Here is a 24723-nt window from a genome sequence, read left to right as displayed (position 1 = left end):
AAGATAAATTATCACAGCTAACAGAAGCAGTCTTCAGCCAACCTAACCTGCAGGAAAGTGATGTTATGAGCATAAGTTGTAATGTAAATATATCAGAAAAGTGCAGAAAAGTCTGGATAAACATTCAAAGGAAGTCAAAATTAGATATAAGGCCATATCTCTATGCAGCTCTCTTTTAAAATTGAACACAGTGAAACATTGAACTTGATGGGTTAATCAGTGATTGATCATTAAATAATACAATTTTCTCTAAAAATGTTAGAATATCAGGACTTAATGCTGTGAACTAAAACCAAAACTGGATAATCGAGGATTCCAGGATGTTTTTTTTTTTTTTTCAGTTTAATTTTATTTGTGAAAAATTACAACAGTCCCCTCACAGTAGTTTTTATTGTGAGGTGAAAACCAAACAATAATATTATCAGTTTCAACATCAGGTGCATCAGTAACTTACCTGTCACAACAGTGAGATGATGGGAGGTGGAGCTGCGACGTCCTCTTGTGTTCTGGGCTTCACAGTAATAACTCCCACTGTGTTCAGGTCTGAAGTCAGTGATGATGAAGTTCTGTCCAGATGCTTTTGCTGAGTTATCATCCTCCTTGTACCAGGTGTAGTTAGCTGCTGGGTTAGCATCACTGCTACAGGTCAGAGTCACTGAACTGCCCTCCACTAACTCACCAGAGGGACTGACTGACACAGAGGGAATCTTTGGAGCATCTGGAGGAAACCGAGAAAAATTATTGTGAAATTTTTACAGCAACATTTTAATATTCAGTGTGAGAAAATTTCCACCAAGAATGAAAACATTACAGGAAACTGTTATCAAGACAGATCAATCTGCTGCTGTTTACTTACACTGGACATCTATGAATAAAGACACAGAGAGCTGATCCTCAGTCTTGCAGTGGTAGATGCCTCTGTCCTCAGAGCTGATGGAGGTGAAATTATAAATACCTTCTGGTGTTAGAGGCAAGATTTGGTTGCCTTTGTACAAAGTGTTATTAGCTGCTGGATTAGCATGTGTGCGACAGGTCAGAGTGACTGAACTGCCCTCCACTATCTCACCAGAGGGACTCACTGACACAGAGGGAAGCTTTGACGGATCTGCAGATAAAATATTTCTTTATTAAAGTTGGCGTTTAAACTCATGTAACATTACAGCATGATAAACTGTAGCTGGCTTGGAGCTGTGATATGTTGTTGGTGACACAGTGAATTAAACTCACACACTGATGGAGAGCGGTAATCCTCGTATCCAGAGAAAGCACAGGAGATGTTGTCTCCAGGATTAAAGTAGTCTGTATAAGCAGAAGTTTGCTGTGTCGTGTTTTTCTGTCCGTTCTTGAACCAGACGTAAGAAAGACGACCAGCTGGACTGCAGCTGCTTTGACACTTGAGCTCTGCCTCAGTCTGAGTCTGCTGGACTGATATTATTCTGCTCACCTTCACCTGCAGAGCTGAATATGACAGCACAGCAGTGACATCATGTAGAGAGAGGCTTTATGTGTGGATATGTAAGTCTACCTTTGATATCTGAGATCACAAAAACAAAAACCTGCTAACAGTGTGTGTTCTTCAGTACCTGTGACACTCAGAGTTGTTCCAGGTAAACTACTCTTCCATTCAAAGCTTTGTGTTTTGAATTTAAAGTGATACTCGGCTGAATCCCTCTCTGTCAGGTCTCTGATTCTCAGAGTGGAGCTTCCTCTCTCTGTTTCAATGACCTCAACACGACCTGCATAGTGGGAGTCTGTTCTGAGGTCCTCGGGGTGTGAGCGATGCTGCCACTGATGACTACGTTCAGGACTGAACCAGAATTTGGACACAGCAGGATGTGTATGACTGTAGATGCAAGAAATGTCCACTGATGAACCTTTGAGGGCACAGATGCTTCTGCTGGTGTAAGTCACTCTGTTACAGGTTTGATCACCAACACCTAAAATATATGAAACAGATTTGTTAGAGGAAGATTTGACTGCAGCACCACAGAGCAGGAGACTGTTGGAACTTATTGTTGATTTATTGGCTTTACTGAGATATAAAATAAACATGAAGATGCAGCAACATCTTTTTTATTAGAAACAGAAATTAATGATGTTTTGTCAGTGTAAGACTGAAGTAAACTCACACACTGGAGGAGAGGGAAGCTTCTCGTATCCTTTTACAGCACAGGAAATGCTGTCTGTCTGATCAAAGTAATTTTCAAAAGAAGACTCCTTTCTGTCAATATTCACTTCATTCTGGTACCAGACATAGGAAAGAGGATCAGGTAGATGACAGCTGCTCTGACACGTCACCTTTTTCCAAGTAGGATACAAGGTTGGCCAAGTTTTTATCACTTGTGCCTGGAGAACTAATATTAAATAGAGATGTGTAAAAATTATACACAGCAAAATATAAAATATACACAACATTCATAGCTTGTAGTGTCTCAAAGTTCCACCAAAACATTTTATTTTGAAAACATGTTATACATTTAAATATAAAAATCTGACCTGTGACAGACAGAGTGACTCCAGGTGATCCAGTATATTTCCCTCCTGGTTGGTTTGTCACAAATCTGAACTTGTACTCAGCTGAGTCGCTCTCTCTCAGGTCTGTGATTCTCAGAGTGCAGTCTTTGTTATCACAATGATACTGAACACGACCTGCAAACTCTGCCTCTGTCCTCACATCCACAAATTCATCACCTTTCATTTTAGTAAACCACACAGCTTTTTCAACTACAGTCACGTTCCCATTCACTCTGGATGGGTACGTGTAGGTGCAGCGTATGTCCACTGTTGATCCTTTTAAGGCACAAATCTGTGTAGAGGTGTAAGTCACTGACCAACCATCCTCACCCTGAACTGCTGAAACACATCAGAAACAAAACAATGAATTCTTCTGCTTTTAAAGGTGTGTCCACGCTCTCTGCAGTTAACCTGTGTGTGAGCTGAGGCAGGAGGACACACACTCTGAAGGTGCAGCGAAGGAATTTCACCTGTGAGCCACGAGGAGGCTGAACTGAAGAGAAAAGTTTCTGTGAGAAAAGAGATGTGACAGAAATAAATGAGAAAAGCAGAAACTGATGTGTGGAACTTTACATCTGATGGGAAAGTTTCTTAAAACATTGGTCAACCTGCATCTGAGCAGTTATTTATGATGCACTTGCGGGAAGAATTGTCAAACAGGAAAAGTGCTCTCGAAAAAAAACTGATGCTGAAACTAACTAAAAGCAGGTTACAGCTGAGTCAGTCAGAATAAGACCAAGCAGTCCCAGCGTGACTGCATTCACAGTTGTAAACTCAACACATTTAAAGTACTCATTGTGTAACTGAGGATACAAGCTCGCTATAAGAGAGGTCGAGACAATTTACGGTTCAAAATATTTAAAGAAATGTTTTACAGACTGCGTTCAGGTGGTTTATCAACATCATTAAAATGACACTTGGACCTTTGTGTGATTTTAGTGTAGCTTCATTGTTTAACTCAGTTTGTTTCTTTGTGTTGTGTCTGTGTGTTTTCTTGCTAATGTGACAAAATGGAGGCAGAGAAAACTTTAACAGAAACTATCTTCTCTTCAACTTTTGCATAAACAGAGCTGGAGCTTAAAATATTTAGAAAGTACTAAACTACAAATGTTCTATATTTCTGTGTATTTTCTTATAGTTGATCAAGAGTCTGTTATCTGTAATATATGAAAATGTAAATATAAAATACCTGACAAAGTGAGAAGACAGATGATTGCAGCTTGTGCTCCTTTCAGTCTCATGGTTGGTGTCCTCCTCTCTTTGCTGTGGCTGCAGACAAGTTCAAACACATCAGCAGGTAAATGATATATACAAGAAATGATTTCTGATGTGTATCTGATGGTGCTGTCCACTATAGTTAGTGTGCACAGTTACTGTAAATGCCTAAAATGTGATCGGAGTGCAGAAAACCTGCTTTGCAATCTCACTGTGTTTGAGACACAAACTTCTTAGTTTAACCTGCTGTTTCCTTCCTCTTTCTGACAACTAAAAGTGCTGCAATTTCATCATTTTATTTCTGCATGTGCAACCAATGACTGTATTAAAGTAAGTTGCTGCTACAGCAAAGCTAATTCAGTGTTGTTTTATGTTGTGGGACCAGAAATTTACTTTGTAAAGGTTATCAATCCTCAAGAAACATCGACCAACTGCTGTAACCGACTCGTTTCGAGGGGTGCTTGGTTCCCCAATCAGCCAGTTAGACCACTTAACAATTTGACTAAACTTCTGTTCTTTACAGATATCCAAACCATAATGATAAAGAAAAACATGAAACATATTCATTAAAATGCAATAAAAGAGAATCATCATGGTTTAATCACTGTGGAAACAAACATGGGACTCACCGGTGGCCATTTTTGCACACAGCCTAAAATTTAATTAAAGTGAAATTAAACTTTGTATCAACAACTGTTCCCAGATATTTACTGAATAGATTCCACAATCTGACCTTTAATAAAAGTTTGACTCAAAAATGAGTCAACACCTATTGTACAAAAAGGTACATGCACAAAATCTGCCATAAAACCCTGACATAGCATTTAACCCTTTAAATGGGGATGGGACATTTGTGGTGATGTGTAAAATTATCAGAGGACCTTTTTAACTTTCAAAAACACCTCAAATGTTTTAACATAAAGAGCAAACCAGTGACAGACTCCAGGAGAACCACCGACTCTAGACTGAAGGTGGACTGAAGTATGAGGTAGCTGAACTGAAGAGGATAAACATAAGAGAAGCCTTTCTGAGAGAGAAGTCACTGAAAAAATAGTACCTCTGTTTAACACATTCATCATTCTTCATTTACTGTGAGATAAGATCACAGCATGCTTGGTGAGAAAAATGCAGAGAAATGCAGAACTGACATGTGAAACACTGAACTGTGATGAAGGTATTTTGATAACAGAACGTTGCTGTAATCATGTTTTTTCAACTTGTTAAATGTCTGTATTCGACATTACATTTTTACCTGGACCATTAACACATAAGTCATACATAACACGAAGCAGAACCAAAGTTATATAAATGGCACTCTTATATTGGCTTGAAGGGATATAGAATAAAACACGAGTGTTTAAAGCCATTACATGTAAAAGTTTGATTAACTTTATTGTTTCCTGTAGAATTAAGCTGATAAATGATTTCATGTTTCATGGTTGGTGTCCTCCTGTCTTTGCTGTGGCTGCAGACAAGTTCAACCACAATAGCAGGCAAATAAAATACAAGAAATAATGTCCATCACATCAATAAATGCACGGATCTCACCTCAAATGTAGCTCGTGGTACTGTATACTCCACTGTACTTGTTTTATGATTAAAAATCTGGTAAAATTAGTAAAATTGTAGAAAAAACATCTTTAATTCAGATCATTACTGAAAATTAAATGTGAGAAAAATATGATTAGAAATTCCCTCATTTTACTTTTAAGGTAAAGGGTCTTTACCTTACAATATAAAGCCCATTAAGGTAACTGTTTTTATGACTTAACAGGCCCTAGCAGGGCCTCCTGAAACTGCCCTTGTACCACCTCCTCCTCTCTTGCTCCACCCCTCTGTCTCTCTCTCAGTCTTCTCTCTCCCCAGGACACAGCTGCTGTTCACTGGCCTCGTTTACCACCTGGGCCCAGTCAGCAATCACCTCCGTGAGGTCATATAAGCTGGGGATGAACTGGATGTGGGAGGGTGGTTTTTTCTGGTGTCCCCAAGTTGTGTGTGAAGGTGGCGAAAGAGGTCCTATTATGTGATTGTCCTGTCTGTGGTGTGGAGTTGTAGGATCAGTAGGAAGAGTAGCATGTGAGTGGTGTGGGCTTGTGGGCCTCAACAGCTGCTGCTGTTGTGGGCCCCCAGAAGTGCCTCTTTATAGTGTGGAGTTTTTTGTTTGGTTGTTGCGACATTTTTCTTTTTCTAGTGTTATTGGGAAAACGTTGGTGGTGTTGCCGGCTCTTTCAGTAAAGATTATTTGTAATGAAGCTGTAATATATACTGAACAGTCTGTATGGTTTCCTTTCATTCAGTTCCTGACCCATTTGTAACCAGTCCCCACACACCCACCTAGACCTCTATGTGGGGTCGTAACAATACAAAGAAACAAACTCAGTCAAACAATAAAGCTACACTAAAATCACAGAGAGTTGAGGCGGAGGAAAGTTTACGTGGAGTGACACAACCCTGGTAAAGTGCACATACACCTCATTACCCAAGCCACTCCACAAGGAGCTAAAGAAGTATTTGGAGGACCTGCTGAAGAAGAGGATGAATTCAGAAATCATGGTCCCCAATACTCATCAACCACAGTCTGTGTGCGACTGCATGGGAGTGCACTGCTTCTCAGTGTTGGACGTATCATTATGGTTTTCTGGAGGAGAGTAGCAGATCACTAACATCCTTTATTACACCTTTGACTCCAGCAGAGTTCCAGTGCAGTATGGAGGAGTGCCGATGAAATATCTCAGCCATATGTGGATGTCCACAGCAAATAATTTGAGTACCATCTGTGTGATATTATGTATAACTATCAAGCACGTGGTGTGGAGCTTACTCCAAACACGTGCGAGGTGTTTAAAGAAGTTCTGGACATTTAATTAACAAAGCCTGCAGAGATACAATGAGGAGTAGCTAACATATTTTAATAAAAACCAAGCTTGAGTGAAAGAGAGGCGATCACAGCACTGACAGCAGTCTCTCTCTGTCCTTCCCTGCACAGCCCTGAGTTTAAATACAGTCAAGAGAACAGAAGGTATTACACAGCTATTGTTTACACCCATGATTTCCTCCACGGAAAGAGTTTACCCTAATCACCTCTTTACAGGGTCAACCCAGCTCTTTGCCACTCTGCCACTTCCCCCATTCTCAAAGACATGGTGAACAAAAGACTTCACTACCTGTGGAATCCTGCTCCACTCTGGGGTCAGCCTGCCTGCAATAAAGTTAAAGCTCAATATTCCTCCACTTCCCAAGACACAATCACCAGGCCCCACCATCTAACTATGTCCAATAAAGTGTGAAACATACATATTAAAACCAAGTGACCAATACATCAGTAAAAGAAATTCAAAGACAATTCAAAGACAAAGACAAGGTGACATTTCTGGGAAGAATTGTGTCTAAAGGCTACTGCATGGATCACACTGAGTTAGCACCCGTTTAGGCACTGAAAACCTGCAAGTCTGAGACGGTAGGAGATTTGAGAAAAATGCTGGTTTTCCTTGTTCTACTACCGTCCATATATACCAAACTTCTCACCCACGCCACTTTACAGTCTGTTGTCTGCCCAAAAGACAAAGACAAAGGATCGAATGGAAGCATGCACAAGAAGAGACAGAAGAAATCAGACCAAATTCCCTCAAGCCAGCCAATCACATTGACAGACCAACATCAGGCAGTGCTCTACCATCTTATTGACAATCTGTTAAGTCCACCACTCTTGGGCTATCCTGATTTTGAAAAACCATTAGTTTTGCATTGTGATGCCTCCCAAAAAGAACTGAAGCGGTACTGAACCAGAGACAACAGGGTAAACTGGTTGTCATTTGTTATGGTTCGAGAACACCCAGCTGCTCTTGAAACTAACAACCACATTGATTCACATTCACATTATTAGTATAATAGTTTATGTTAGTCAAACAGTGAGTACTAGAACCTAGACCATTTACACAGAAAGAGACACTGGGATGTATGTGAGGCATACAGTAGTAGATGTGTGTATGTGTAATAGGTTACAGGGTAGCAAAACAGATCAAAACCTTCAGTCTGACACAGAACATGCACAAACAGTGAACTGACTTTACAGACATTACCCGGCACATGACATAAGGTGGGAGATGTATGTCCTGTCAAAGACTGTTGCTGTGAAGAGTATCTTGAGTGACTGACTCCCAGAGAAGCTCCTACTTTAACCCTCTGTTGAAGATATTTATGTCCTGGGAAATTGTCTTAAAGTATAAAGTATTTGTTTATTTGTTTAAAAACATTTCATTTAAATTCACATCTGCATACCAACGAAACTTTATGTACCTGCACAGGTTAAAGAATATGGTGCTGCTGACTGTCCTTACTATGTGATTTGCTAATGTGTCATCCACAGCATCAGTAACACACTACGCCAGTGGTCCCCAACCCCCCCGGCCACGGACCGGTACCGGTAACCAAAGTTACATCATGTTGCTTACATGTCAGAAAGTTTTGTTCTCTCTTCCAGTTCAGTGTTACAGCAAATTTTTAATGTAAAATGCTAATGGATAGACAAGGAACAATACAAACATTTAATAATCAGTGGTCATAATGACATATAAACTCATAAAATGGAAAGTTTCTTCAAATTATTTAGTAGGCACACAGGATTCACTTTGTCACTTTAGAGGAAGCGGTTCTGACATAAACGGTAGTAACCAGACCATTTTTCCTAAAATGTCATACACTTCGGATTCTAGCCAATCATTTTACCTTTGCAAGCGTAGTAGGCGGGTCCAGGTACGTACGTTCTTTTAGAGCAAAGCTACAGATTAAAAATGCCCAAGGCGAAGCGGTCAAAAGTCTAGCTGTACTTCACAGCAAAATATGCAAACTCAGCAGCCTGCAACAAATGCTTTAAGGTGATACTGTGATACTGTGCAAAGGAGGTAACACCTCAAATCTGATGAAACACCTGGCGACGTATAGCATTTTGTTAAAAGCCGAGAAATTTGCCGTATTTGATAGCTTGCTGCGAGACCTCACACCGTGCACATCTACTACGGGTGTGGTGCCTGTTATCGGACCCGGAGTTAGCAACATCCCCCAAAAACCCGAAGAGGAGAGTCCTGGCCCCTAGCCCTGCTAGTGTAGCAGAAATGATCACAGATGATGATGGCAGCAGCAGCCGTTCTTCTCTGCGTGAGTAGCTTAATGTTGTTCGTGTGTAATTTACGTTGAGTAGGCTAACCACGTTATTACATTAATGCATGTAAGGTGAACTAGCAAACATCATCATAGCTACATGCGGCTGTCTTCTTGTTTGATGGCAGATGCTCCCTTCACCCTGGCCAAAAAGGCTAAAATGACCAAAGAAAAAGTGGAAAAATGCTAAACATGAGAGGTTTTAGGACAGAGTTTGTGTTTTTTTCCATTGTTTAAGCACTGCTTCCAGCCAAGAGTGATACCATATATGCCCCATAGCTGCAGAAAAGGTTGACATTGTTATCTTTTTACAAAAAAACAGCTGAACACGAGAGGTTTTTGGACCAATTTTGTGTTCTCCATTCTTTAACCACCGGTTCGAGCACCGTTTAAGCACCGGCACCGTTTCAAAAGTACCGGTTTGGTACTGGTATCGGATAAAACCTAAACGATACCCATCCCTACTCATGACCTAAAAACAATCCAAAATTTCCATCAAGGGGCTTTTATAATATGTATATTAAATATATTTCTGCAATTTATCTTAACAGTGGTATATGTGGCAGATACATTCACCATATTGGGCTGATTTTGTTTTTTGAAAGTAAACAATGATGTCATGATCCTGGGTCGTTGAGCCAGCAACCATGTGAACTGTTGTGCTATCAGTCCCCGAGCCGGCCCCCTGAACTATGTTTTGGACTCTGCTCCTGTGAGTGTATTATGGACGCTTTGTTTGGACTCCTGGGGGCTCTTGTTTTGTTCTGTTCCTGGCCCTCCGTCCTGAATCACCTGGATCTGGTGGTGTATTTTGAGGCTGTCGGGAGCCAGCCGGCGGGTGGTGGTGGTGGTACTGTCATGATCCTGGGTCGTTTACCCAGTGTTTTGTGTTTCATTTTGGATTCATCTTATGTTTTGTGGTAATTTTTATTTTGTATTAGTGCTTAGGGTTTGGTTCTTCTGTGTAGCGCTTTAGTGTTCTCCCTCCTTTGCTCTGTTTGTGTCCCTGAGTTTGTCTTTGTGAATTTCCTGTTTTACTTTGAAGTTCTGTGTCTGTTATCACTGTGTCAGCTTGTGTCTTCCTGTCATCTTGTGAATTAGGATCAGCTGTGCTCCTCTCCTGTGTGCCATTACCTGATTACCTTGTGTGTGTATATATAGTGGGTGTCAGTCAGTGTTCCTTGTCGGTTTGTCTGTGTCACTCTGTGTTATTTTGGTGTTTCTCTGCCCCTCGCCTCGTGTCCTCCCTTTGTGTTATGATTTCAGGTTTGGTTTTTAGTTTTCCCAGTTTAGGTTTTGCTTAGCTTGTTACTCATTTCCTGTTTGTCACTTTGCAACACTGTAAATAAAACCTCACTCGCATCTCCATCGCTGTCTGCAACTTGGGTCCTCATTCACTCCATCACACGACTGGTGCCCCAGCCGTGACAAATAAAGTTGGAATTATTTTCTTAAAAATAAAACATATAATTATTGCTTTGTTGTTTTAAAAATTTTTTTTTTTTAAATTACACACCAACACAAATTCTCCTGTGTGAAGAGCTTGTTACCTCAAAGCTCCCCTGGGTTTACTGAAGTACACAACACTCTCGTCCTGAAAACGCCGGACTTGACCCTAGCTCATGTTTAAATAGAATCTTCTTGGAATGTAACGATTTAGACAGACAAGCATTCTAATGTTTAGTTTCCCCAAACCAGTCCACCAGAAATACACACCCAGCAGGCTAAAATCTGATCTTTGAGCAACTTCAACCTTATCAGATTGGAAGTTTCCAACAGGAATGGTAAAATATCTTCTTGTAAGACAACAGAAGATCAGAGAATTGTGCCCCAAGGCCTGAACAGTATTCAAGGTTATTAGGAAGCTGAAAAACAGAAGAAACAACTATAGGAAAATAACACATAAGACCAAACAATTTAATGGAACTTGGAGCCTAATTCAATAAACACTGCTTTGTTTCACTGAAATCTGACACAGCCCAAAATATCTAAACATACAAAGATATGTTTCTCAGACGTGTGTGTGGTCTAAAAAGTGAACTCAACCCGTTAGAAATGTTGCTAAAGTCATGAAAGTTCCGTCTCTCTTTTTCTTTTCCAAGATTGCTTGATAAATTTTCTATAGGCTCCTCTTGTTCAGGTTTTTCTTTTATCTGTTTATTTCTTCATTTCCATTCGTGTTCTTTTTGTGCTACTACATTATTTATAGTATACAGTTTGACATATCTGAGGCAGGACAGGCAGAAAAAAGAGAGGGGTGTAGGGGTATAAGATACAACATAAATAGAAATGCACTGTGTGTGTGTGTGTGTGTGTGTGTGTGTGTGTGTGTGTGTGTGTGTGTGTGTGTGTGTGTGTGTGTGTGAAAGAGAGAGAGAGAGAGCCAAGTGTGAGTTTGTATGTGTCTTTCCTAGGGTAGCATTGCATTGGTACCTTACATTGGCAATAGTAGGGTAGCACAGCTCTTGTTTATACAAGCACTTTCTTGCAGTAGTAATGACTTGAACAATAGCCATTTTGTTTCCTTTTCTTTGGCACATGCACTGAAATGTTCTGCAGAGAGAAAAGAGTATGATGCAACTACAGCCCAGCCCATACAGCAGTATATTAATGACTAACCTTATATTGCAGTTGTTCTCCTCACTGAATTTTGGTCCGATTACAGCATCCTCCCATGCAGTTACATTTGTTCCTAACCCTTTGGGAACCCTCATGTTAACTTTTATCAAGTGGAAAAAAGTTAGCATTCATCCCCCAGCTTCACTGTGTTTATATTATGCTAACCATAGCTGTGTAGCTAGCCACCATATAGCACATCATTATATACCAGCTAGCCCAACTTCAGTAACCCTACAAACGCCACTTAAAAAAAGATTTCCAGATTTTCTATTATATTCCATGACTTTGTAGCTCCAGATGTTGCAAATATTAAACCACACAGTGATAGTTGCAGAACTGTACATATTCTGAAGTACATATTGCAAAGCTTTAATAAATTTAAGACAGATTAATGACACACCTTCATTCAATGCTCTTTTTTTTTTATTGATTTAGAAGATGAGAGATAAGAGTTCAGTCTACATCTAAATGAAACTGGGCTAAAAGCATTCTTTCCACAACAAATTCATTTCTCTTGTATTAAGTGACAACCCAGCTCTTGTTTATGTTACTTGTCGCTTCATTCCTTGCGTAGCATTACAGCAATAAAGGAGATAAAATATGTATAATGACACACAGATTCTTCAGGTGATATCTTGTGTGAAGTATTTGTGCTTTCATCAGATTTTCTTGGCGCAGACAGATGGAATAACAGATTCACAGCCACCGTCATCCCAGCACTTTTTGTCTGTAAGTACCAAAAACCTAGTTAGTGCTAAGTAAACACATGATTATTTTATCATGACCACACAGTGATTTACCTGACCAATTTACATATGCACAGTTCTGATTGCCCTGAAAGTTATCAGGCTGTCCAGTACACCAGTTTGTGTATTTGAGAGGGGTCCCATCACTCCAAAACCAAAACTTTTCCTGGGAAACACAAAACAATAAATTATACTTTCTAAAAAAATGGCACATTGATACATTGATAGTTTTCTTTCGTCTTTTGTCTATTTAGGCACCAAAAAACCCTTTTTGTTTTGTGCATGTGGAATTCTTTTTTATTCTTGTTTTTCTTAATTTCCTGGTGAATAACTTTGTGTATGTTAGCATACCTTTATTGCATCCGAAGCGCCAATCCAAGCAGGTCCATCCTGCTGAATAGCATCAGATATCAGCCTCTGAATCATCTGGTACTCCTCAAGGCTTTGCATAGATGCAAGGTTTGCATTCATGGACTGACAGTTTATCTACAGCGAAGAGACAGCAGAATTGCCAAAAAAAAATTTTTTTCTTTACATTGGTAAACATATATATATATATATATATATATTTTATATATGAAAATGGAGAAGCAGGAACAGGATGGCCTTCTGGATGGGGAATTTAAATACAAGAAGAACATAGATGGGACAATAAACAAACGCGTTGTAATTTGCACTCACTGTAGTAAAGAGTTTCAATTTCACCGTTCAAATTCGACCTTAAAATACCACCTTAATGCCAAACACGCGTTTGTCGGGGCAGCAGCTTCACCCGGCCTGCGTCAGACCACTCTTAGTGAACGCAGGCCACTCGGTAAGTCTTCTTTGGACAAACTGACCGACAATATAGCCAAATGGATAGCAAAGGACTGTAGACCGCTAAGCATTGTGGAGGACAAGGGCTTTGCGGATGTTTTAAAGGTTGCATCTCAGGACGCGTCCTACAAGCCCCCAGCGAGAAGCACAATAACAATTTGAATCCACGAACTGTATGAAACGGAGAAAAAGAAAAAAGAAGAGGCTTTAGTTCACACAGAATGCGTGGCTCTGACAGGAGACCACTGGACATCATTGAGTAATGACAATTACCTAGGAGTTACTGCGCATTTAAACCCTGAAGCCTGGGGTCTGACATCCTTTGCGCTGACTATAATGAAAACGGAAGAGCGGCACTTTGCGGAGGCTTGTGCAGAGCAGTTCCAGACTGTTGCTCGCAGGTGGAGAATTGAGGAGAAGGTGACAACAGTAGGCACGGACAGTGCGCGCAATATGATCGCCGCGGCTCGCATCATGCCATTCAATCACATGCCGTGTACTGCGCACATTCTACAGAGATGCATCACAGTGAGTCTCGCAGACAGTGGCTTTGTCACTGCGCTGGCCAAATGCCGCAAAATTGTTGGCCATTTTAAGCACAGCCCAGCAAACACAGCAGAGCTGAACGCAGAGCAGGTGTCACTGGGGCGCAAGTAGGAGCCGTTGGCCCAGGACGTGCCTACACGCTGGAACTCAACGCTGGAGATGGTGAAGCACTTGATCCGCAACCAAACTGCAGTAACCGCGACTCTGGATAAACAAAAGCATAAACTTGTCCTCCTGACGCCTCCAGAGTGGGACAAACTCCAGAGACTGGAGACACTTCTAGAGCCCTGCAGGTGAGCCTGTCATTGTGACCATAATTGTAGGTTTAGATTAAATTTATCAAACATACATCTTAAATCAGTTTTGTTATTATGAAAATGTCTTAATACCTAGTAATAAAAAGCTTTTTTTAATTTGCTGTCTTATCTGTGTGTGTGTGTGTGTGTGTGTGTGTGTGTGTGTGTGTGTGTGTGTGTGTGTGTGTGTGTGTGTGTGTGTGTATTCCACTGCAGATATGTGACTGAACTGCTGGGAGGAGAGGCCTACCTCTCCTCTACCAGCCTTCTGCCACCTGCGCCGTGTCATGGAAGTAACTGATGAGGACCCTGCATATGTGGTGAGGTTTAAAGAGAAGTTTAAGGAAGACCTTGCTTCCCGCCAGGAACATACCAACTATGCATGGCTCCAGATCGCAACTGCACTGGACCCACGTTTTAAAGACCTACGCAGTGTGCCCAAGACTGACAGAGAAGCAGTGTGGACCACACTGGCAGGCATGCTGCATGAAGACTCTCCTAGAAGATCACACACTGCAGAAGAAGGTCCAGCCAAGAAGAGGCTGAGCCTGCTGCAGATGGACTCTGACTCTGAGTCAGAGGAGGAGGTACAGCAGGACAGAGCCATACAGCGCTACAGAGCAGAGCCCTGCACTGCCTTAGAGGACTGTCCCTTACAGTGGTGGGCAGCTCATGCAGGAGCCCACAGCCAGCTGGCCCGCCTTGCTCGCAGATACCTGGCCACTCCTGCCTCCACAGTGCCCTGTGAGAGGCTGTTCTCTGTAGCAGGGCACATTGTGAACAAGAAGAGGTCTGCTCTGCACTCAGAGAACGTGGACAAGTTGGTTTGTCTCAGCAACTGGCTGAAGGATGAGTAGACCAGAGGACCGTGTGTTTAGAGCTTGTTCTATGGTTGAATGTGATTTAAACAATACTTTTCACTGTTGTTCATATTTATTTTGCACTAATCTACCTTACCCAAAAGGATGATTGGAGATTTTTTCTATTTTGCCTGTTGAATTAGGCCTATGTTCTGTGAACTTGAAGATGTATATGGATAAAACAATGTGCTAGATTTAAATGGGTGGAAAACATTCAGTAAAAATCCCTCACAATTATTTGAAGCCCTGTTCTGCTTGTACTGCTTGTACTCACAATTAATAATAAATAAAACAAACAAGTGTGTTAAAAACCACTATCTGTCCCGATTTTTACACATATATACACATATACACATATACACATATATTTCGAGTTGCGATTAATCAATTTTTAGGCTGTGATTAATTCGCTTCCAGCACAACACCCAGCCTACGTCAGAACACGCTGAGTGAACGCAGGCCACTCAGCGTGGTCTTAGCATTAAATAACACTAACAAGTGTGTAAAAATCCGCTATCTGTCCGTATGTTTGCACACATTTTGGTCCTATTTCGAGTTGCAATTAATCATGATTAATTAATTTTTAGGCTGTGATTAATCGGATTAAAAATTTTAATCATTTGACAGCCCTAATATATATATATATATATATATATATATATATTTTTTTTTTTTTTTTTTATTAGGGGTGCAACGATACACAAAATTCACGGTATCAGTTCGGTTCGATACTTTGGTGTCACGGTCACTAGCATCCTGGAGCACTTCTGTTGTGTTTTGTACGTGTTTTGAAGTTTGTACCTGCTTTGTCTCTAGGAGCCACCATAAATATACTTTAATTTATTCACTCCACATAAAATGTAATAAATAAATCATATAATACAAAAAACCAACTATTCACATTTAAACTTTTAACTATTTAAATTTTCAGCTTTTTCCTTTTAAACAAATGTAAAGTGAAACAACACTGCAAACCACAACACAATTAATTATAAATTATAATATGAAAACAAAAACAAGATGCATATTCTCTGTCATATGGACCTGCATGAATAAACTTTCTGAATCCTTTATCATACACAACTGAAAATAGTTGTGGATGATTACTATACCTTTCTAATGTTGTCTCTAATATTGTTGTCCCTGGCTCTTTACGCTCTCTTTCCCTCCCACTCTGTTCCTGTGCTACTGCGAGTATAACTACCGCCCCTCCCCCCCTCTTCCCAGTGCAAAGCCCAAGCGAAAAAAAGTGCGAGAGAGCGAAAGAAAAAAACCCACGGCTTGCGATAAGGAGCTGGTTTGAGTCGTTCACGTCAAAGATCCGGCTCTAAGAGCCATTTCGTTCGCAACCGACACATCACTACTGGCTATTGACCAAAAGAGTGAGACTGCAAGCAGCCAACATTAGTTTTCTCCAAATAGCATTTGTTTTCTCCCTTAATGTCCTTAATGGTGAAGAGTTCAGACATTCAAAAAGGAACGAGAGTATAGCTGCTCCTCATCCACATCAAAAGGAGCCAGATGATGTGGATATCTCTTGGGTACCTCCTGGGTCAGTTGTTCCAGGCATCTCCTAGGAGTCTCTGGGACAAACCCAGGACTTGATGGATCATGCAGATTACATCTCTTGGCTGGCCCAGGAATGTCACTGTTTATCTGGATGAGCTTGAAGATGTGGTCGGGGAGAGGGACGTCTTAAACTTCTTAAACTTTTATATTTAGTTTACTGCTCCCACCCACTACAGCAACAATAAGCAGCAGAAAATAAATCACTGGATGGATGGATGAATTGTTTTGTGTGCAAATGTCATCAGAATGTAAGTATTGTTGTTGTGAAACATCAATTTAAGAGCAGTTGTTGATCCTGAAGATGATACTTAATAACCTAAGTATCAGAGAAAACATTTTCAGAATAACTCATTGGTGATAATGACTGATATTACCTCAGCCTGAGCCCAGCTCATGGGCTTAGCAACATAGATGAAGCACTGGTTGTAGTACTCAGTCCAACCACAGGGACAAGATGGGGACTTCTTCACAAGATACCATTCTCCTATTGACAAACAACATGATTTTGAATTGATTCATTGTATGTGATAAACTGGTTTCATTGACACTAGTACTGCGGGTGCAACGATACACAAAATTCATAGTTCGGTTCGGTTCGATACTTTGGTGTCACGGTTCGATATTTTTTCAATACAAAAAAGTGTTCATGCCTTTTTAATTTGTCATTTATTAAAGTTATAAATATATATTTTAACTGAAAAGCACAGTTTTTAAATTTAACGTTGCTGAAACAACAAAATAATAAAAAATTTAATCTATCCGATCGAGAAATCACTCATCTTTGGAAAAGAGAGTTTATTATGGAGAAATGTCTCTTTCCAAAATAAAAGCTATACTATATGCTTCTTCTGGGCTATACTCTCAGCAGCATATTAAACATATCAGGTCCCCATAAGGAGAATCATGTGCTAAACAAACGAAGTGTAAGTTTCTCTTTAAGGGCTTTGTCTCTGTAAAGGAAAGCAGTGTTCAGGGTAAAATGTAATGTGCTTTTTACGTTTCAGTTTTTGAATTCTAAAATACACTTTGCAGACAAAAACTATTGAGCTGACTAAAGATTAACCCTACATGAGATTTTATGATATCTCGTTCTGAACTGTTTCCTGTTGCAGGTATAACAGCTTCCACTTTTTAGTGGAGACTTTCTGTCTGACTTTAGTGTCAACCCAAATATTGTTAGGACTTTCAGTTGTCTTGAAAGAAATATAGCAACTCTATCACCACACACCTCTCCATGTGCTATCAACTCCCATAAAAAACATTGGGTTTACACCATCAGTCCTGCATGAAACTGAATCAGGATGTTTCTTCAGGGAAAGCTGGATGCTCAGTCAACATACTCAACAAATACCAGTGAAATTGAGTAGTTTTCTTAAACTTAATGTCTTTATAACTATTTTATGTTTTTGTAAATAAAAAAAAGGATGGTTATGTATCACCACATCTCTGATATGCATATTTACTAATTTGGATTAAATAGTTGTCTGCAGTATTAAATAATAACGATTATTCCATAAATAATGGATGGCAGAAAATGCACTGGAAGAGTACAGGTGATGTCACTTTGTGATAGTTTTGTTTCTCAAATTTAAGGTAGGTTAACATTTTTCAAATGGTCTGTTCCCTATGGCAATATGAGGTGTTGTTAGTGCTGTCTCATCTGTGGGTAAGATGCATGGTTTCTATAACCAAACTGCAGTTACACAGGTCATAATGTGTATTGAGTGTGTTTATATTGTTTTAATTGTTCTCTTCATGAAGATGAATCTCTTCTTCCTCTTTACTGGGGCTTGATTAGACTGAGCTCCACCTTCCTACAGTGTTTCAACCAGGCTGTGCTGTCACACGGAGAGTAGCATGTGACCCTTTTGTTTTTGCTGTTTTCACTATTTCAAGGCATTTTAAAGTGTTATGGCCTGTCTAGGGGTGGTCAGACCACAACATAAAGGTGATCCATCCTCGTCAGACCTCAAGGAGCCACAGCACACAGTTAGTACAATTTTACAATGATTAACACAGAGAAGGAGCTGGATGCAACTTCAGGGTGGACCAAAGGAAACTATCTGAAATATTATAACTTACCTATCCAGTTTTTAAGTATGACGTCATTAGCCATCAGTGTTGGGAAGGTTACTTTTAAAATGTATTCCATTACAGAATACAGAATACATGCCCCAAAATGTATTCTGTAACCTATTCCGTTACGTTACTCAATGACAGTAACGTATTCTGAATACTTTGGATTACTTAATATATTGTGGCGAGTTCAGACAAGGAGGAGACGGAGGTATCGTTTGGTCTTGCTTCCCGTGAGCTAGCCAGGGAGCACAGCCGTTTATTACATTTGCAGAAGAACACACTGCCGCTAGCTAACTGCTCAGCGCGGCAACCACAACACACATAGGGCGCCCTCTGACCCCAGAAGGACACACCGTCGCAGCGAGAGGGCGTCACCCGTCACCATGGCAACATACACAAAACATAACTGTACAAGCAGAACCCCGAACAGCCCTGACCCGCTACAATATTATCATGCTTTTTACAACAACGTGAATGTACTATTGCTGTGTGATTTATTACTATTACTGAAGGTCCGCGACTCCGAACTGTAGTAAAGGGACCTCTGACTAACGCTGGGCTTACACTGTGCGATTTTTGGCCCATTTTGAGCCGATTTTTGAGTCGTGCGATTGTTTTGGCGATCGGCCCAATTTTGGCCTTCATCGTGCGTCGTGCATCGTGTAGTATACGTGGGGTAACGAGAAGCGATTGACACCTCACGACCAGCTCCCGATCATCAATCGCTTGGTCGTGAGGGTGTCACCGCAGTTTGCCACACTGCGCACGCGCAAACACAAATGTCAGCGAAAAAGACGGCGTAGCACGGCAGTGCAGCGTGTGATCTGGACACAAGCGATGGAGGCACAACCTGTAGAACCATCCGAGCCCTTTCGATGTGGCCTCACAAAATTATCACGACCACAACAACCGTGAAAATAGTTGGATCGACACTGCTGCTCAATCACAGCTGCCTGACCAATGTTTTTCATTAGCAATTTAGCAAAGTTGATGGTGGTGGTGTGTCTGTGTGAGTGAAAGACGGAGAGGGAGAGCGAGCGACAGAATTTCTGTTATAACCTTCATTTTTATGGACGCACAGTGTGAGCACTCAGGTCGCATCAGAGCATCGGGCCGTATAGTGTGAGACCCTGCATCGTGACCTATGAACTTCTAACCCCTGCGAGTCAATCGTACAGTTTGAGCAGGAGCTGAATCGCGCGACTGAAAAAATTGCACATTGTAAGCCCAGCATAATACGGCGGGGTCCCTGTTGGCTGGTAGCCGAAAAATAGCTCTACTTTGTTGTGTGGGTCAGCTTTTCTTGCGACAGACAGAGAGAGGCGTTGAAAGGCTGCTCCAACGGAACTTGTTGTTTTCGGAGGAAAACACGAACACAGTGTACAGTCGAGTCTTAATAGCTTACTTACAACTGGGCTCGTCAGGCACTCTTCTTGGCTGAAGTGGTTATTATTATATTTACATGCTTCCAGCTCCCGTTTTTGCTCGATGACTGCTCGTACCTTTCCACTCCCCTTTTTCTCCCTCCTAGCGCTCACAGACACATAACGCGTATGGCAGTCCATTCTCCCAGCAGCACGGACTACACTGAACATGATGCTACATTCTTTAGAGCTATACTTGTAGCATTCTGCCTGTTAGCTTAGCACAACAACAACAACAACGAAAAGGCGCTCTCTCACCCAGGAAACACACAGTCGCAGAGAGAGAGAGCGTCGCCCTGTAACCATGGCAACCGTAACGCTGCCGCCTGGAACAACAGATCGTAGCTGTCAAACAAAACCCAAACAGTCCTGACCCGCGACAAAATGAAACAGGAAAGTACCCCAGTGTATTCCATTTATTTCAACAAAGTAACTGTATTCTGAATACCACCTTTTTAAACGGTAACTGTAACGGAATACAGTTACTCATATTTTGTATTCTAAATACGTAACGGCGGTACATGTATTCCGTTACTCCCCAACACTGTTAGCCATGTCTGGGCCCAAACTCCACTGCAGGTCCAAAAGTCAAACGATCACTGCAGCATCACTGATAGTTGAAAAACTGTCTAAATTCTTTCATCTGTAATAAAATGATCAGTGTGGCTGCTCTACCAGGTGTAACAATTAAGTTTAACATCCAGGCATCCATGAAAATTGAATTTATGAAATTTAACTGAGTTAGAAGTTAGCAGGAAGTTAGCTCACTAGTTTCCACCTAAACATTATATAGAGAGATTTCTGAAACAAATTAAAAGGGACAGCTGTGCTATCACTTCCGACATAAATGAAGACAGAAAAGTAAACAGCAGTGACATTTGTAGGGTTACTGAAGTTTGGGTAGCTGGCATATAAAAATGTTCTACGTGATCACTAGCGACTCAGCTATGGTTAGCATAATATAAACAGTGAAGCTGGAGGATGAACGCAAACTTTTTTGCACTCGATAAAAGTTCATGTGAGGGTTCCCGAAGGTCAGCGACAAATGCAATCGCATGGCAGGATGCTGTAAAAGGACCAAACTACAGCCAGGAGAACAACTGAGATAATCCATCCACAATACGAGGTTAGTTATTAATATACTGCTGCATGGGCTGAGCTGTAGTTACATTGTAAGGTTTTAAAAACTGAGCTTTAAAATGAATAGCGGTAATAAAACCTAAGAGAGGCTGACAGTGATCAATGACTGTTTTTAGGGGCTTGTTGAGATTAAATAGAAACGGATACAAAGCATTAAAACACAACAGCCTTATTAAACACAGGGTAGTTTGGGCCCGGAAGCAGGATTCATCACATCATCACTTAAAGACTGGATTCAAAATGAATCAGATGACAATAACTTACCTTCCTAACTAAGATAAATGGGAGGAAACTAGGATCAAATAAAAGGCAGTCTACTCCTACAAACCCCTTGATGTAGCAACTACCATTAAAGGTATTTACAGAGGTGCTTCACAGGTAATGGTGTGGCTGGTTGGGATGAGCAGAGGTTGAAGTAATGGCAGTCTGCGGCAGTGTCATCTTATATGTCATCTCCATTTGGGTAACCAATCCATAGTTGTCCTTCCACACTTAGATTTAAAAACAGATTTTAAAAACAGCACCTTACAAAATTAAATGTAACAAAAGATACACGTTTTTATATTTTTGTCTTCTGTGTTAAGCACGTTAAGCTTACACGTAAGGAAATATAATATATGAATACAATTGCTATTGCTACGCAACCAATTGTCCTGAGATGATTTACGATGTTCTTTAAATTTAATAGAATTAAAAATTTGTGAGACACAGTCTGGATTAACAGTAATGGAAAAATCATGACCATGATTGAAACCAGAACAAAAGTATTTTAGGAAACCAGTATCTCTGAAGACTTGAAGAGAAAAGGAAGTTAATGATATTCTGATCAGTGATTTATGTGCTTTTCATACTGACCACAGAGATGCAGGAATTCATTATAATTTTCAGTTCAGTTCAGTTTTATTTATGTCACATCACTTCACAAAATGCTTGACGTGCATGAGACACACATGTTTACTCTGTTCTGTAATATGAGAATGTTCTTCCAACTCCCATTAAAGAAACGTGTTTTTGGCACCATCAGTCTCACATGATACTGAATAAGGATGTTTAGAAAAGGGTTGAGTGCTCAGTCAACACACTGAATAAATATCAGAGAAATTAAACAATGGTTTGAAGCTTGTTATTATAGTATTATCAGTATTTTCAAGTCATTCTTTGATAATGATGGATCTTTGATTGAGTAATATTATTGAACATGGAAACTGCAGCTACAGGTGAAATAATGTCTGACATTATTGTGCTGCAAGCTGTAGATTCTGTAACCTCAAAAAAGTGTTTCTGTTGTAAAGATCTTTGGGATGGCATGAGGCTGAGGGTGCAAGAGTACACTGTCAGGTTTCAAAGGTTGTTCACAGAGTAAACTGTGATGAATTTAAAAATCTACATCCTTCCTTCCCTTTAGACATTAAAACTATTGTGGGAGAATTGCAGTTAGTATATTTACTGTAATATGAGAATGTTTTCAGATCCACTGTATCAGCTAAAGTATCACATGTGTTACCAACTCTTGTTAAAGAAACAAACTGTGTTTGCATCATCAGCCACACATGAAACTGAATCAGGATGTTGCTCTAAGGTTATGTGCTCAACCAACAGCCTGAATAAATAAAACTAAAAACTGATATTAAAGAATAGTTTAAAGTCTAAAGTGTTGTCTTCATCATTTATTTCATGTGACACTGATGCCTAGATCCCTGATTTCTGTGTTTATGAAGACAAAGATCAGTTTTAATACTTCTTTTGTAATTGTCTGCAGTGTTAAATAATAATTATGATCCCATAAGCAATGGATGCCATTAGTAGGTCACACTGAGTGTAGCTGACATCACTTTGTGATTTCTTTCCGTGTCTAAAATCAGGTCTAAACTTTCTGAAATGTTTGTTGTTCCCTATGGAAATATCTGTTTTTGGTATTATTGCTGTGACCAAACAGCAGCTACATGTGAAACAGTGACAAACTGTGTACAGGAAGTTCTTTCTTATTTTGTGGGACTGATGTTTTTTTTTTTTTTTTGCTGGATTAAACATTTCAGAAGCGACTGCCAGATTGTTTATCCTGTGTAGGCTCTTTGGTCACATATTTCTCGAGGCAGAAGACTTGCTTGTACTTTATTAAAACGGTGGTATGACCTTGGTCATAATTTGCATTGTGGGAATATCATTTGTGTTCCTCCCTCCACGAGGACGATGGTGTTAATGCTATCTTGTGTTTTCCTTCTTAAATTGGATAAAAACTGATTATGTCTCCACGGATTTAGGAGTCGACTCTGTGTTTTGGCTCCACCTTCTTTCCACCTGTCAAACAGACCGTGTGCGTACTGCCATGTTTTGATGCCCAGAAGAACTTAGTACATTTTGTAAATACCTTCACAATGCACGCCTGATAGCTAACAGGTGGGAGTCCTTTTTTCTCTTTATTTTAGTGAGGTTGGTGCCATCTGACCTCTGTATACATCACATCATTCTCCACTCTCTCATCAGACCACCTGGTGGAGTCCATCGGGCTGCTGAAGGGACTCATTACTCTTTATGTAATTAATAATGTCTTTATCTGCTAGAAAGGATGTTAGTGAACCCAGAACCTCTCTTTCTTTGTCTTTGTCACAAACACACACACGTGCACAAACCGTGTGTGTGTGTGTGTGTGTGTGTGTGTGTGAGAGAGAGAGAGAGAGAGAGAGAGAGAGAGAGAATCAAGAGTAAAAAAAAATTATCTTAAAACTACAAATACTGTTTCTTTTATTTATTTTTTTCCTGAAACAATGACTCCCATTTTTGAACACAACTGTTACTGTCCAATGTGATTTAATTGAATCAGTAACTATTTTGAGAAAACTTTAAACTTTTTAAATAGATTTTAATTTAAGGATCTTATTTAATTATTTTGCAAAAAAACTAAACACTGATTTATTTATGATACATAGTGGTAACCACAAGGAGGCAGGAGTTAGACACAATTACAGCACATACCTCCGTTGTTAAACACCACAACTCCAAAGTGCTCAGTCTTGTGGCTCATTATGTAATGTAACTGATATTTGCACAAGCCAGTGAGGCAGAGTTGAAAGGGAAGGTTTACAAGATGGTAGTGAGTCCTGCTGCGATGCATGGTTAGGATAGGGTAGCACTGGCAAAAAGACAGGAGGCTGAGCTGGAAGTAGCAGAGTTAAAGATGCCAAGATATTCAATCAAAGTGACCAAAAGGCACAGGATTAGCAATGAGTATATTGGACAGGTCTAGTAGTTTGGAGAGACATGTATAATTCATACTAGGGTGAGAAATGCAGTCCATGGAAGAAATATGGACAACAGTCCTTAGCAAGAAAGTCAGAATATTTTTTTTTTTTTCTTGGGGCGAACGTGGCTCAAGAGTTGGGAGTTCACCTTGTAATCAGAAGGTTGCCGGTTCGAGTCCCGGCTTGGACAGTCTTGGTCGTTGTGTCCTTGGGCAAGACACTTCACCTACCGCCTACTGGTGATGGCCAGATCGGCCGATGGCGCAATATGGCAGCCTCGCATCTGTTAGTCTGCCCCAGGGCAGCTTGTAGTTTGCTTTCACTTGTGTGTGAATGTGAGAGTGAATGAAGAGTGGACTTGTACAGCGCTTTGAGGGCCCCGAAAAGCGCTATATAAAATGCAGTCCATTATTATTATTATTACCGCATTATAAACACAACAGTTAAAAGTAACTTAACCATAAACAATAAAACAAGAACATTTAAACAGCAGCACATGTCCC

General features: G+C 40.3%; 2 protein-coding genes across 2 annotated transcripts; both read right to left on the bottom strand.

The window, feature by feature from the left end:
• Window positions 1-42: 42 nt before the first annotated feature.
• On the bottom strand, window positions 43-3013 carry LOC143412339 (sialoadhesin-like). Its single transcript, XM_076882145.1, has 7 exons — window positions 2497-3013; window positions 2130-2354; window positions 1584-1937; window positions 1228-1458; window positions 857-1105; window positions 455-718; window positions 43-47 (listed from the first exon to the last, which is right to left on the bottom strand). The coding sequence occupies exons 1-7, from the start codon at window positions 2696-2698 to the stop codon at window positions 43-45; spliced, it is 1530 nt and encodes a 509-aa protein (XP_076738260.1). The 5' UTR covers window positions 2699-3013.
• Window positions 3014-11938: 8925 nt separating this feature from the next.
• Window positions 11939-24003, bottom strand: LOC143416682 (ladderlectin-like). The gene is made up of 5 exons (XM_076882144.1): window positions 23955-24003; window positions 16713-16822; window positions 12603-12737; window positions 12306-12417; window positions 11939-12232 (listed from the first exon to the last, which is right to left on the bottom strand). The coding sequence occupies exons 1-5, from the start codon at window positions 24001-24003 to the stop codon at window positions 12165-12167; spliced, it is 474 nt and encodes a 157-aa protein (XP_076738259.1). The 3' UTR covers window positions 11939-12164.
• Window positions 24004-24723: the final 720 nt, after the last annotated feature.

This window comes from Maylandia zebra, linkage group LG3 (genome assembly GCF_041146795.1).
Source record: "Maylandia zebra isolate NMK-2024a linkage group LG3, Mzebra_GT3a, whole genome shotgun sequence".
NCBI lineage: Eukaryota > Metazoa > Chordata > Actinopteri > Cichliformes > Cichlidae > Maylandia > Maylandia zebra.
This window is presented reverse-complemented; position numbering and strand designations above follow the sequence as displayed.

Coding starts and splice junctions, on each gene's coding strand:
- LOC143412339 (XM_076882145.1), bottom strand. CDS start 2,698: ATGAAAGGTGATGAATTTGTGGATGTGAGGACAGAGGCAGAGTTTGCA. Junction 1,459..1,583: donor AACAACTCTGAGTGTCACAG/GTACTGAAGAAC, acceptor TGTCATATTCAG/CTCTGCAGGTGAAGGTGAGC. Junction 1,106..1,227: donor TTACCGCTCTCCATCAGTGT/GTGAGTTTAATT, acceptor TTTTATCTGCAG/ATCCGTCAAAGCTTCCCTCT.
- LOC143416682 (XM_076882144.1), bottom strand. CDS start 24,003: ATGAGCCACAAGACTGAGCACTTTGGAGTTGTGGTGTTTAACAACGGA. Junction 16,823..23,954: donor TGTGGTGTTTAACAACGGAG/GTATGTGCTGTA, acceptor GTTTGTCAATAG/GAGAATGGTATCTTGTGAAG. Junction 12,418..12,602: donor GCGCTTCGGATGCAATAAAG/GTATGCTAACAT, acceptor TGTGTTTCCCAG/GAAAAGTTTTGGTTTTGGAG.